Raw genomic sequence first — 14284 nt, forward strand, 5'->3', positions numbered from 1 at the left:
TGTGACGACAAACCAGGAACTGAATGGACTGAGGTGATCGCAATCTGTGAGTAGTCTGGAGCTACTCAGAAACTGCAAAGAATTATTTAGTAGCAATTCTGCTAATCTTTTGTTCGCAATTCTGCTAAGCTAAGATACACTCCTAGAGGACGGCGGCCTAGCGTGTGCACTGCTGCTAAAAGCAGCTAGCGAGCGAACAACTCGGAACGAGGGCCCTAGACTTTTCTTTAAGGGGGGGGGGCAGGTTAATGAATACCGACTCCTCCCATCTCTACTTATTGCTCCTCCCACTTACAGTCCGGTCCCTCCTATTTTCAGTCAATATATGCCACACAGTGCCCCCAAACACATTACATGCCACACAGTGTCCCCCAATTAGTGTGGCCAATCTCGGGCCATTTTTTCAATCCCAGGGATCGGGATTGAAAATGATCAAAACTGGGATTGCCGGAATTGGATTCTCTTCAATGTTTTCAGCCTGTACCGATGCCTACTGTAGCTCATGATACCTACCAGTGCAGAGTGACCTGGAATATCCTATACATGTCCCAGCTTAGTCACAGGTCATTGTGATCATACAAGCTATGATTCATACATGTACAAGCGCATAGTAAGTGACATGATCATGTGAACATTCAAGTCCCAGATCATATATATTCCGGTTCATAGCGAGTAACAGGTCCCTGTGCCCAGGCAGTCTCAGAATCATACAGTGTTCTACCCAGAACATTTTTCCAGCCGGATGGCATCAAGAAGTTGCCGGGTAGGGGCCATCACAATAATAAAATGTTTAAATTAGCTTTCAGATACTGGCCCACACTTCACACTTGTTGGCACAATTGCTTTTTAAACAGCTTTTCAGAATACTAATTGCCCCGCCCCCCACAAACAGCTCTCAGATATTTACACAGCAAAGCTCTTTGCCCCCACGTGATGGCAAAATTATTTTGTAAACAGCTTTTCAGAATACTAATTGCCTCCACAAACAGCTCTCAGATACTAGAACAAGTCTTTGCCCCCACTTGCTAGCTCCACAAAGTTGTTTTTACAATTCCTGACCCAAGACACAGTGATATACAGGAAGAGAGTCTCAGAGTGGACACTGGACGATCGCTCTCTTCAATATGCTCAGGCTTCTGTTCCCGCCCAGCTAGCGTGCCTCTTCCGTTTAAGCAGTGGGAGGGATCTCTACCCTCCCATCAATGTAACAGTGTGCACGTCCCGGATGACGGATGGAGCGCGCCAACTGTGACTGAATCCGGAGCTCCGTCCAGCATCCCTCTCCACTGGAAACATGTTAACGTTGGATAGGGTGCCAGACGAACGTCACGGGACGTGCACATTACTGGGGCTGCTGGGCAACCCAGCAAGGGACACAGTGGCGGGTAGGAGCTGCTGGGCGACAAGGGGACACTTGCTTGTTGGACCGCCCATGATTTAAAGTGTGGGGACAACACGGATACATGTCCCAGCTCAGAGCAAGTGTTGGGACCCTGTAACCATGCAAGCCCTGAATCAAACATGTGCCAGCCCGGGAAAAGTGACAGATCACCGTCACCATGCATGTCCCAGCTCAGAGCAGATGACAGGTCCTGTGACCATGCAAGCCCTGGCTCATACAAGATCCAGCTCAGAGCAGATGACAGGTGGGCCACTGACGTCAGGAGACTGTATGACACATGAAACACTGAGCAGCCTATACACCAGACGTAGAACAGTATTCCCATACTTCATATGGCTATCACCAGCTACACATCTCCGTATATACATCCCCAAATTACTCCACATGTACATCCCCAAATTACTATACATCCCCACACACTAATATATCCCTATACAGCATGTACACAGATCACTGTACAGCACATTTACTCCTATGCTCAAAAGGTATACATCTCACTACATACAGCACATATAGCCATACATACACCTGGTATACAGCACATAGATCCTCATATACTGCAGGTATACAGCACATAGATCTCCATATACTGCAGGTGTACAGCACATAGATCCCTATATACAGCAGGTATAAGGATCCGTATATAAAGGGATCTGTAAATTACAGTCACTGAAGAGAGATAGAAGTCACAGATAGGGAAGAGGGGCGAGAGAGAGAAAGAAAAAGAAAGAGGGCAGGATGTACAAAAGGGAAAATGCGGTAAAACCACCGTTTTGAGGGGTTTTACAGCATTTTCATATGACCGAGTTTTCGATGCTGAGGGTATCGACATCTTTTTATGGCGATACCCTATAAAAGCCTATGGGCTACTTACTGCCAGCTGCCGCATCCTTGCCACCCTGCACTGCTCCCGCCTCCTCTTCTCCCCCCTGCATACATGTGTGCAGGCAGCCCTGATCCCAGCAACACAGACGGAGGTCCTTTCAGCTGCAGGGAGGAGGAGTCTGCCTGCTTGCTTGTTGGTCTGGGAGGTGACAGAGACCCCAGGGAGGTGATGGAGACCCCCCGCGATACCTATCAGAAGGTGTGCGTCTCTGTCACCGCATTGCGATGTTAATACATCCTGCCCTGAGGGAAAAAAAACAAACACAGACACACCTGGATGAGCACTCTGGCAGAAGAGGGGGGAGGAGGCTGGGGGAAGAAGACAAAGGCACTCGACCTGCACACCGAGCTCTGCTCTACAGAAATACAGGCAGCAGCAGCTCCTGGTAGTATGCAGCGCTGAGCTGCATGTGTAGCGTCAGAACGAAGCACAGGCTGTATAAGCAAGGATACTAGTCTCCTGGAGCTGCCATCTCTTAGCGCTGCATGTGAGGCTGACAGAGCTGACAGTCTCCACTCTGACCATGGATTCTCCCCTAAGACACGGAGCGCCACCTCGGTTGGGGCATGATTCTGTACCCCGAGACCAATACTTACCAGTTTCTCACTCCAGGGCGCAGTCCATCATGTCCAGACCAGCAGATCCCTTATCAGTGAAATCTGATCTCTATACGTGCTTTTGTGTATATGCCCCAGTGTATATTGTATGCTCACAGTTTTCTGTTCAACTGTTTGTGGTGATACCACAAAATAATAAAATATATTGCAAAAAAAATAAAAATAGTAAAAACGGGCTATAAAGGACATTATTAAAATTAAGAAAGTAAAAAATTTAGACTGGGACAGCAGGTGACCAACAGAGTTAGTGAACAGGTTGATGGCGTAGTACAACACACGCCATAGAGCCTGAACCAGCACCAACAGACATTACCCCCTCATCTTCATCAGAACACGAATTGGCAACCGATCTTCTACATACCAACAGACACTGTTGAATCCGTATTCTCATCCATACATGATGTAGCACCCAGGTCTGCAACTCCAGGTAATAACAAGGAGACACATCCTGGTTTTTTTTTAATCCATTGATAGTTTTGAACAACATCACCCAAATTCCAGAGTATCTGAACTCCACCATCATTTTTGATTTGTTAATTTGGACATTTGCATTATTTGTAGAAGCAGTGAGGGCAATACATGATGCCATACAAACTATGCTTGATAGTTACATGGTTGATGTTGACCCTAATGATCGTGTGCAGTTAAGGTTGGAGGGTGGCGGGTTACACAACGCCATCTATTCACTACAAGCCGCATGATATATTAGACATCAAAAATTACGGAGAAAAGAAAAGATTTAATCTATTCTGACTATTATTTAAAATTCATTTCAAGTTAAAGAGTGCGCCCACAAAAGAGTCTTCTTTTCTCCGTAATTTTTCATGTTCTTATACTGACTCAGGGTGCACCACCAAGCAATATTAGAATTAGAAAACATTGTTTTCTTGTATCATTTATTTTGGTTGTAGAATATCATTTATCTATACTCACTATATCCTGTGCGGTAGTCCCTCCCTCCTTCGTTATATATTAGACATCGTCAGTTTTTTTAATCATATAAACAAGCTGCAAAGTAACTGAATATTTATTTGGTTTGAGTTAAAATTTTTGATCTGTTTTCAAGAATCATGTAGGCGGAGCTCTGACAGGCCACAGACTAGGCAGAATGCCACACTGTCTATATTGAGAAACACAGATGTTTGTTATAGAAATTCAATAACATCGGTAACAACCTGTCTCTAGTCTCTGCAAACTTCTGGACATAGATATTGCCACAGACCTAATTATGCGCGAGAGGGATCACAAGCTTCATAAAGCTTTGAATCTACATCTTGATATAGCCATCCACTTCAGCAATGTTGCTTTTTTTAAATCACTTAAAAGCAACAATTAAAATTCTGTATCACAGCAATCGAGATTGGTGTTACTTTTGCACACACAGAGCTATAACAACGGTCAATACAAAGACAACAGTCTGTTCATCTTATGAAACAATCATCACTACTATGGCATTTTAGATATTGAGGTGTCTGTAGGTGCCCGTTTCTTCTGTACAGTTTACCACACAGCGTACCATCACAGAAATAATCACGTTTTAAGATACACAAGTCTCTAGCATTGTCTATGAAGATGCCCTGTCTTGAAGTAATTTATTGTGATCAATGTGGAAATGTTACTACCCACAACCATAAATGTAAAGGTGAGATGAGCCCCATTTACAAGACGCGTATTGCTGGTTTTGTGGGGTATTTGTGATACATACAAAACATTAATCCTGTGAAACCCACTAAGAAATACATTGTTTCTGATTAGGAGTGTATGTAAAGGTAGGCGTACATATACCAAATTACTTTTACAAGCTAAAACTAGCAGATGAAATAACTTGGGAGTTTCAAGGAATTCCGTGCATCAATGATTGAGTAAAAACATTCAAGAGACCAAAATTGAGGGATACACATAGCCCATAATGCCGGGCGTTATGATGCATACTTTGTAATGCGTCAACTGATTAAAGAGAAATTTAAGATCAATGTGCTGGCACAAGGTGGTCGATGTGCATAAAGCCTCACACACACACACACACACACACGATGAGAACGTTAGAGATATCACCCATTCTGAGCGATATCTTTTACTATCTCGTCTAGAATGTACACTCAATATCGTTAACGATGTGCGCTCCCACGCACTGTAAACAGCCCTCTCCCTCGTCTCAACACTCCAGGCAAGGGAGGACCTCATTAACGATGGCCATACTGCAGCATGGCCCCCGCTCCCTTCAGGCTGGCATCGGCAAGTGTGTATACACTTGCCGATGCTGGCACCCTGATGGGTCCACGCCGCAGTCAATATTGCCGGGTACACACATCAGCTAGTGTGTACGCGGCTTAACAGTGAGCAGTTTAAAGATAAGACTTATCGACTTAATTTTTCCCCATGTGGCTCAGCCATTTACCAAAGGCACTTGGGTTTTAAGTGTTGTAAAGGCCATTTCCCGCATATTTTTTTTTTTAAATTGCCAATAACCAAAATTACATAGGCCCGATGCCCTCTATTCAACATTTTGGTATACAGTATATGATTGGTGAGAAGAGGGAGTTTACAGAATGGTATGAGAAAAACAAGCACGCATCATTTAATTTTCAGGAGGAGCGAAAGCAGGATGTTTTAATATTACAAAAAGCTTATAAATCAGAGACACTGTTATATCTATGAAAGAATAAGAATGTTATACACAATAAGATATTTACAGGAAATCATATTGGCACTTGTACCGGATGATAACGGTCACAAGGCTCAAAAGCATTAACACTAGCCATACAGTGGCTAATGTAGATAGCACACAATCGAAACAGACAAAAGACAAGTGTTACAAGGGGGTGAGAAGGAAGATGGTAACTACTACCTGGATGGTAGGGTCATCAATTACAGTGTACCCACGGCATTTGAATTCCAAGGTTGTTGTTATCACAGTTGTAGCGCTTGAAAACTAAGTGACTAAAACAACCTATGGTCAACTGCGTCATAAATCGCAGGTGAGAATGAAATTAACTTTTTTAAATACTGTGCCTTTAATGTACACATTATTTGGCAATATGAATGAAAATAGAATTTTAATTACCTACCGGTAAATCCTTTTCTCATAGTCCGTAGAGGATGCTGGGGTCACCATTAGTACCATGGGGAATAGACGGGTCCACCAGGAGCCATTGGTACTTTAAAGAGTTTGAGTGTGCGGGCTAGCTCCTCCCTCTATGCCCCTCCTACCAGACTCAGTCTAGAAACTGTGCCCGAGGAGACGGACATCTTCGAGAGAAGGATTATACACAGATAGTGGCGATATTCATACCAGCTCACACATAAAAGGCAAACCATGCTAACTAGCTTGAAACTCAGCAATAGGTGAAACATTACTTAATCAAGTAACAAAGGCAGTACTCAACATAGAACAAAGTTGAACTGAACCAGATAACCACTGCAGGATCACGAAGCGCTGGGCGGGCGTGCAGCATCCTCTACGGACTACGAGAAAAGGATTTACCGGTAGGTAATTAAAATCCTATTTTCTCTTACGTCCTAGAGGATGCTGGGCTCCACATTAGTCCCATGGGGATGTACCAAAGCTCCCAGAACGGGAGGGAGAGCGCGGAGGCTCCTGTAGAACTGAACGACCAAACTTTAGGTCCTCAGAGGCCAAAGTATTGAACTTCTAGAACTTAGCAAACGTGTTCGACCCTGACCAAGTAGCCGCTTGGCAAAGCTATACAGCAGAGACACCCCGGGCAGCCGCCCATGAAGAGCCCACCTTACGAGTAGAGTGGGCCTTAACAGATTTTGGACACGGCAGTCCTACCGTAGAATATGCATGCTGGATAGTGAACCTGATCCAGCGAGAAATCGTCTGCTTAGAAGCAGGACACCCAATTTTCTTGGGATCATACAGGACAGAGTCCGACTTTCTGTGACGAGCAGTCCTCTTCACATAGATCTTCAAAGCCATCACAATGTCCAAAGACTTTGATGTAATTGAGGAGTCAGTAGCCACTGGCAACACAATAGGTTGGTTGATATGAAAAGCCGACACAACCTTCGGAAAGGAACTGCTGACGTGTCCTGAGCTCAGCTCTATCTTCATGGAAGATTAAATAGGGGCTTTTACAGGACAAAGCCCCCAATTCCGACACACATTGGGCAGAAGCTAAGGCCTACAAGGTGACAGCATTCCACGTGAGAAACTTGACCTCAACTTCCTGTAAAGGCTCAAACCAATCCGATTGCAGGAACTGCAACACCACGTTGAGATCTCAGGGTGCCGTCGGCGCCACAAAGGGAGGCTGGATGTGCAGAACCCCTTTCAATAAAGTCTGAACCTCAGGGAGGGGAGCCAAAAATAGATAAGGTCGAAATCTGGACCTTTATAGATCCCAAACGCAGACTCATATCCACACCTGCTTGCAGGAAGAGGAGAAACCGTCCAAGTTGAAACTCCACCGTAGGAAATTGCTTGGATTCCCACCAAGACACATATTTTTTTCAAATGTGATGGTAATGTTTAGAGGTTACCCCTTTCCTAGCCTGTATCAGGGTAGGAATAACCTTGCTCAGAATACCCTTACGGGCTAAGATCTGGCGTTCAAACGCCATGCCGTCAAACGTAACCGCGGTAAGTCCTGATAAGCGAACGGCCCCTGTTGCAGAAGGTCTTCACAAAGAGGAAGAGGCCACGGTTCTTCCAGCAGTAGATCCAGAAGATCCGCGTACCGAGCTCGCCTTGGCCAGTCCAGAGCAATGAGAATTGCCTAAACCCTTGTTCTCTTTATGAGCTTTAGAATTCCTGGAATGAGTAGAAGTGGAGGGAACACATACACTGACTTGAACACCCACTGAGTTACCAGGGCATCCACCGCCACTGCTTGTGGCTCTTTTGACCTGGAACAGTACCTCCGGAGTTTCTTGTTGAGACGTGAGACCATCATGTCTATTTGAGGCACGCCCCAACGACTGGTCACGTCTGTGAACACCTCCGGATGAAGGCCCCATTCTCCTGGATGGAGATTGTGTCTGCTGAGGAAGTCTGCTTCCCAGTTGTCCACTCATGGAAAGAAGATTGCTGACAGCGCCAACGCGTGCCTTTCTGCCCAGAGGAGGATTCTTTTCACCTCTGACATTGCAGCCCTGCTCTTTGTTCCTCCCTGTCGGTTTATGTAGGCCACCGTCGTCACATTGTCCGACTGTACTTGAATGGTCCGATCTTGTAGAAGATGAGCCGCTTGGAGAAGACCGTTGTACGTGGTTTTAGTTAAAGAATGTTTATTGGAAGAATTGCTTTCTGATTTGACCATCTTCCTTGGAAGGTTTCCCCTTGGGTGACCGCTGCCCAATCTCTGAGACCTGCATCCATGGTCAGAAGGATCCAGTTGTGGATTCTGAACATGTGGCCCTCCAGAAGGTGAGCCATTTGCACCAGAGGAGAAAAATCCTTGCCTTTGGTGAGAGACATATCCTCTGGTGCATGTGCAGATGAGATCCCGACCATTTGTCTAGGAGATCCAGTTGGAAGGGTTGAGCATGGAATCTCCCATACTGTAGAGCCTCGTAGGAGGCAACCATCTTCCCCAGAAGGCGAATACACTGATAAACCGATACCCGGGCAGATTTCAAGATATTGCGAACCATGGTTTGTATCACCAACGCTTTCTCTCTTGGAAGAAACATCCTCTGCACTTCCGTGTCGAGGACCATTCCCAGGAAAGAATCTCCTTGTCGGCTCCAGATGTGATTTTGGCAGGTTCAGGATCCAACCGTGATTCCTGAGTAGTTGAGTCGTAAGAGTGGCCTGCAATAACCTTTCCCTGGACACTGCCTTTATCAGTAGATCGGCCAGGTATGGAATTATGTTCACTCCCTGCCTGTGGAGGAGAACCATCATCTCTGCCATCACCTTGGTGAACACCCTCGGTGCCGTGGAGAGACCGAATGGCAGTGCCTGGAACTGAAAGTGACTGTCTAACAGTGCGAATCTGAGATAAGCCTGTTGCGGCTGCCAAATTGGAATGTGGAGGTACACATCCTTGATATCCAGGGATACCAGAAATTCCCCCTCCTCCAGACCTGAGATTACTGCTCTCAGAGATTCCATTTTGAATTTGAACTCCCTCAGATAGGGGTTTAACGATTTCAAATTCAAAATTGGCCTGACTGAACCATCCGGTTTCGGTACCACAAAAAGGTTCGAATAGTAACCCTTGTTGTGCATATGAGGTGGAACTGGGACAATAACCTGTGACCCTTCCAATTTTTGGATGGCTTCCTGTAGGATAGCCCTGTCTGCCAGCAAAGCTGGTAAGCCTGATTTGAAGAATCAGTGAGGCGGGAGTTCTTGAAACTCCAGCCTGTACCCCCCTGGGACACAATATCCTGTACCCAGGGTTCCAGGCCAGGCGACACCCAAACATAGCTGAATCATCTGAGCCTCGCCGCCACGGCCCCTCCTCCAGGCCGTGCGGTCCACCATCACGCTGAGGATTTTGATGTACCAGAAGCAGGCTTCTGGTCTTGGGAGCCTGTAGTAACAGGTTTTTTTTTATTTTGCCCACCCTCCTCTTCTTTCTTGTTTTAGGAGTCAGAAAGGACTGTGACGTAGCTGAAGAAATGGGTTTCTTCATAGCAGGCGCAGCTGAAGCAAGAAAAGTGACTTACCCGCAGTTGCCGTGGATATCTACGCATCTAGCGCTTTCCCAAATAGAGCCTGACCTATGTAGGGTAGGCTCTCCACACCTCTCCTGGATTCCGTGTCGGCTGACCAGTGGCGCAGCCAGAGTCCTCTACGAGCCGAGACCGATATGGAAGATATCCCTGCAGCCATTGAACCCAGGTCTTTCATGGATTCCACCGTAAATACCGCAGAATCCTCTGTTACGTAAGAACAATTCCATGTCACTTTTATCCATTGTATCCAATTCCTGAAGTAACGTGCCAGACCACTTTACTATAGCCTTAGAAATCCATGCACAGGCAATAGTAGGCCGTAATATCGCCCCCAAAGCCGTGTATATGGATTTGAGCGTAGTGTCAATTTTGCGATCTGCCGGGTCTTTCAACGCGGCAGATCCAGACAGGTAAAACCACATTTTTTGACAGTCTGGACACCGATGCGTCAACTATGGGTGGGTTTTCCCATTTCTTTCTATCCTCCTCAGGGAAGGGGAATGCCACCAGAACCTTTCTTGGGATCTGGAATTTTCTCTCTGGGTTTTCCCAGGAGTTTTCAAATATAGCATTTAACTCTTTAGACGCAGGATAGGTTAGCGAGGCTTTCTTATTATCCGTGAAGTAAGCCTCCTCAACCTGTTCAGGTATTGCGTCAGCAATATTTAACACATCTCTAATAACTTCAATCATCAACTGCACCCCTTTTACAAGAGACGCCGCCCCCCCGCAGCACGTTCCCATCACCGTCTACCGTGTCAGTCGGTATCTGTGTCGGCTTGCATAATCTGGGCAAGAGCACGTTTTTGAGAGTGAGCGCCAGGGGGCCCTGAAGGTGCCGATCCGGACCAAACAGTCATAGAGTTTCGTAAAACCTGAGTTGCATTTTTATTCTGTACTACCCTAGTAGAAATCTGAGAAATCATACTCTTAATAGAGGTTAACCATTCAGGTTCTCTTTATTGGAATCTTTGCTAAACCAGAGCAATACTGATTACATGGAATGGTATCATCCTGAGAGGACATATCCTCTGGAGCATATGACACAGAATCCCTAGACATGGCTTATGTGAGACAGCAAGCACCCCCGACACACAGGGAAATGGCAGAGTTTCCCCACTGAGAATGCCAAGAGAGACACAGAGTTTGGAACCAACCCACACATAGTGCTTTGGGAGATCAAGGATACCCCTTTACCAGCGCCAGCTGTGTACCTTAATAGGTTACAGTATATAGCACAGCCCCCCCTCCCTTCTACAACCCCGTGGTACCGTACAGATAGCTGGAGTTGATGTGGAGGGACAGCTCTCTCTCCTGTCAGCGACTCTGCATGCAGGAAAGATGGCGCTGAACGCTGCTGGGTCCGCTCTGAGGAGAAGCTCCGCCCCCTTTTCTGGCGCTGCTTTCCGCTCTGTTTGAATTCTATACTGGCCTGAGGAATTGTGCTGGTGGTGATCTGGGGTTCCCGACAGGCTTGCCGACCAGAGTAGGGGGTAGGCGCTGGCTCATGGCGCCCCTCACAGCGCCACACCAAGTACCACTGAGCCCTGGAGCGCAGTTAGTACTGGTCTCCCTAACCTGTTGCCGCCATCTTCACACCGGCTCCACGCTTGTCAGGGGGGCCAGTGACTAACTCACCACTGACGTCTTCTGGCTCTGTAAAGGGGGTGGCGGCATGCTGCTGGGGTGAGCAATCCCTTGTGGCGGGGAACGATCGATCCCCTCAGGAGCTCAGTGTCTTATCAGCAGAGATAGTGGCTCAGACCCCTTAGGGTGGACACTGCTCCACCCCTTAGTCCCACGAAACAGGGAGGCTGTTGCCAGCAGCCTCCCTGTACCTAAACTCTATTCAAAAAAATAAAATTAAAGAAACTCCTATGGAGCTCCCCTAGCTGTGACCAGCTCCTCCGGGCACATTTTATAAACGGAGTCTGGTAGGAGGGGCATAGAGGGAGGAGCCAGCCCACACTCTCAAACTCTTAAAGTGCCAATGGCTCCTGGTGGACCCGTCTATACCCCATGGTACTAATGTGGACCCCAGCATCCTCTAGGACGTAAGAGAAAACATGTTACAGACTGATGTGTGTCTACAGGATTTTATTAAGGGTAAAGATTTATCCGAACCCTTGGATAAACTAGCAGCAATTTACTGCAACTGTACAAACGCCATGAAGCTGTATCACGAAGCACTTCAGGACGAGTACAAACACTATTATGATTTTACCGGTCTATACGCTTTTGTCAATAAAACCAAAACATATCCTGTAAAACGTAACAGGATAATTTCTAAAGATTTTGATGATGTTACAGCATATCTTGGTATTGTAGGAGTGTTCCCACCCCGGGGTCTTTTCTTTCCGGTTCTACCGATTAAAATGCCTGGTAAACTAATGTTTCCTTTATGCCGCACCTTTGCAGAGTCTGGACAGACAAAGCCATGCATTCTTTAGAGTCACACTCACGTTGGTACTTGGTGTAGACAAGAAGTACAAAGTGTAAAATCTATGAAGTGTGGCATTTTGATATGCAATCTGACAAATTGTTTTTAGACTACATTAAATTACATCTCAGGGATAAACTAGAGACTATTGGCTATCCTGAGTGGTGTACAGACTGAGAAAATAGGATTTTGGTACCTACCGGTAAATCCTTTTCTCTTAGTCCGTAGAGGATGCTGGGGACTCCAAAAGGACCATGGGGTATAGACGGATCCGCAGGAGCTTGGGCACACTATAAAGACTTAAGACTGGGTGTGAACTGGCTCCTCCCTCTATGCCCCTCCTCCAGACCTCAGTTAGCAAACTGTGCCCAGAAGAGATGGACATTTCGAGGAAAGAATTTATTGTTACAAACACAGTGAGTGTCATACCAGCTCACACCTCAAACACACCGTAGAACGCGGCATTCAATAGAATACCAGTCAATGGCATGAACCAAACACAGCCACATGCTGAAAAATATGTAAACACAAACGGTGTGTCCACATAAGCTAAATTAAGACCCCGCAAGCCATGGCATGAACAACGGTAGCCACCGCCCTACCGAAAATACACACCACCAGGGTGTAACCAAAAGCAATAACTGCAGACACAGAACGCACTGGGACGGGTGCCCAGCATCCTCTACGGACTAAGAGAAAAGGATTTACTGGTAGGTGCCAAAATCCTATTTTCTCCTACGTCCTTGAGGATGCTGGGGACTCCAAAAGGACCATGGGGTTTATACCAAAGCTCCAAAACGGGCGGGAGAGTGCGGATGACTCTGCAGCACCGAATGAGCCAACATAAGGTCCCCAGAATCAGGGTATCAAACTTGTAAAGCATAGTAAAAGCGTTTGACCCCGATCAAGAATTCGCTCGACAATAGCTGAACCCTCGAGACTCCTCTGGCATCCGCCCAAGAAAAAACCCATCTTCCCAAAGGAAGAAACCTCCACCGACTTCGGTGACGACAATGCAGTCGCAGAACTAACATATCAAGCTTCATCACAGATTCAGCATGTAACTGACTGAATAAACAGTCTCCCAAATCAAGATGGGAACACACCAGACCCACAGGGCCTCTGCTTTTCCAAAGTGAGCCAAAGTGATGACCTACCTACTCAAATCCCAGACTAGACCAAGGGAATTTGAGCCAGCTAATGCCTAAGTAACCCCCGGCATCAACATAGGCCGATTTCTGTGAAATCCAGAAAAACTAATGGTAGAAGTACCAACTGGGAACTCAATTCCTCTCTATCCACCTGAAAGATCAAACAAGGCTCTTGTGAGCCAAAACCACCACTTCCGACACCCGCCTTGCGGACGTCAAAGTCAACAGCCTGACCACTTTCCTAGAGAGACATTTCGTACAGGAACTTATTAGGCTTTCCTCCACCTCGGCTTGTATGGCTAAGCACGAGCTAGCTGAAAGTCCTCCAAAGGAGCCTTCCTGGCTACACACTGAGACACAAAATTACTCCAACAATGGTGGAAGCATTGTGCCGTCAGTTCTTTCGTAGCCTAAATATTTGAAGAAACTACTTTACTGGGAACAACCTTTCGACTTAGGACATGACCTTCAACCGTCTCGTCGCCAGACGCGTTATGTCCTAATACACGCCATGATCTTATTGTAACATTACCTCACATAAAGAGGGCAGTAATTTCTTATGATTAACCCATGAAAAATTGGATAGCCAACCCTCGCTGGCTAAACCGTATTTTAAGAGGATCATCAGAGCCTCAGATAATTTTACGCTTACCACTGTCAGAAAGGTGAAAACGGAGACGCCACCTAGAACGACTAAAAACACCCACGGTGTCACGAAGATGTCTACTGCTATAACTTGAGTGTTCCTTAACCTGGAACAATCACCTCGAGGCCTCTCGTTGAAGAGATACGCCAACATGACCAATTGCGACACTCCACAAAGACTTGTCACGTACGGGAAAGCATCTCGATGATGATAGAGTTTTTTCCCGGCTGGATATCGTGTCCGCAGAGGAAATTTATTTCTCCGCCGTTTTCCTCTGGAACGAAGGCTGCTAATATAGCGTTTACCAGACCTCCCACTCAACTGCAAACTGTGCATCTTCTGTCAGTTCCGCTTTTTCCTTGTTCCGCACTAGCGGCTTACTTATGCCAGTGCTGACAAGTCGTCTGGCAGAATTAATACTGGCAGAACATGAAGAATATTTCAAGAAAACTTACAGCAGACAAGCTTCCCAACTTGACCACATCCTCTGG

At 46.3% G+C, this 14284-nt stretch overlaps 1 protein-coding gene across 1 annotated transcript in view; it reads right to left on the bottom strand.

The window, feature by feature from the left end:
• The window catches only part of LOC134983081 (zinc finger protein 615-like), a 145005-nt gene that overhangs the window by 111091 nt on the left and 19630 nt on the right, over positions 1 to 14284 (bottom strand). The window contains exons 8-9 of the mRNA XM_063948776.1: positions 14099 to 14212; positions 11967 to 12025 (exon numbers count right to left, since the gene is read on the bottom strand). Coding sequence (XP_063804846.1) covers positions 11967 to 12025; positions 14099 to 14212 — 173 coding nt within the window. The remainder of the gene's footprint in view (positions 1 to 11966; positions 12026 to 14098; positions 14213 to 14284) is intronic.

The sequence above is a fragment of the Pseudophryne corroboree genome (assembly GCF_028390025.1).
Source record: "Pseudophryne corroboree isolate aPseCor3 chromosome 3 unlocalized genomic scaffold, aPseCor3.hap2 SUPER_3_unloc_1, whole genome shotgun sequence".
NCBI classification, from domain to species: domain Eukaryota; kingdom Metazoa; phylum Chordata; class Amphibia; order Anura; family Myobatrachidae; genus Pseudophryne; species Pseudophryne corroboree.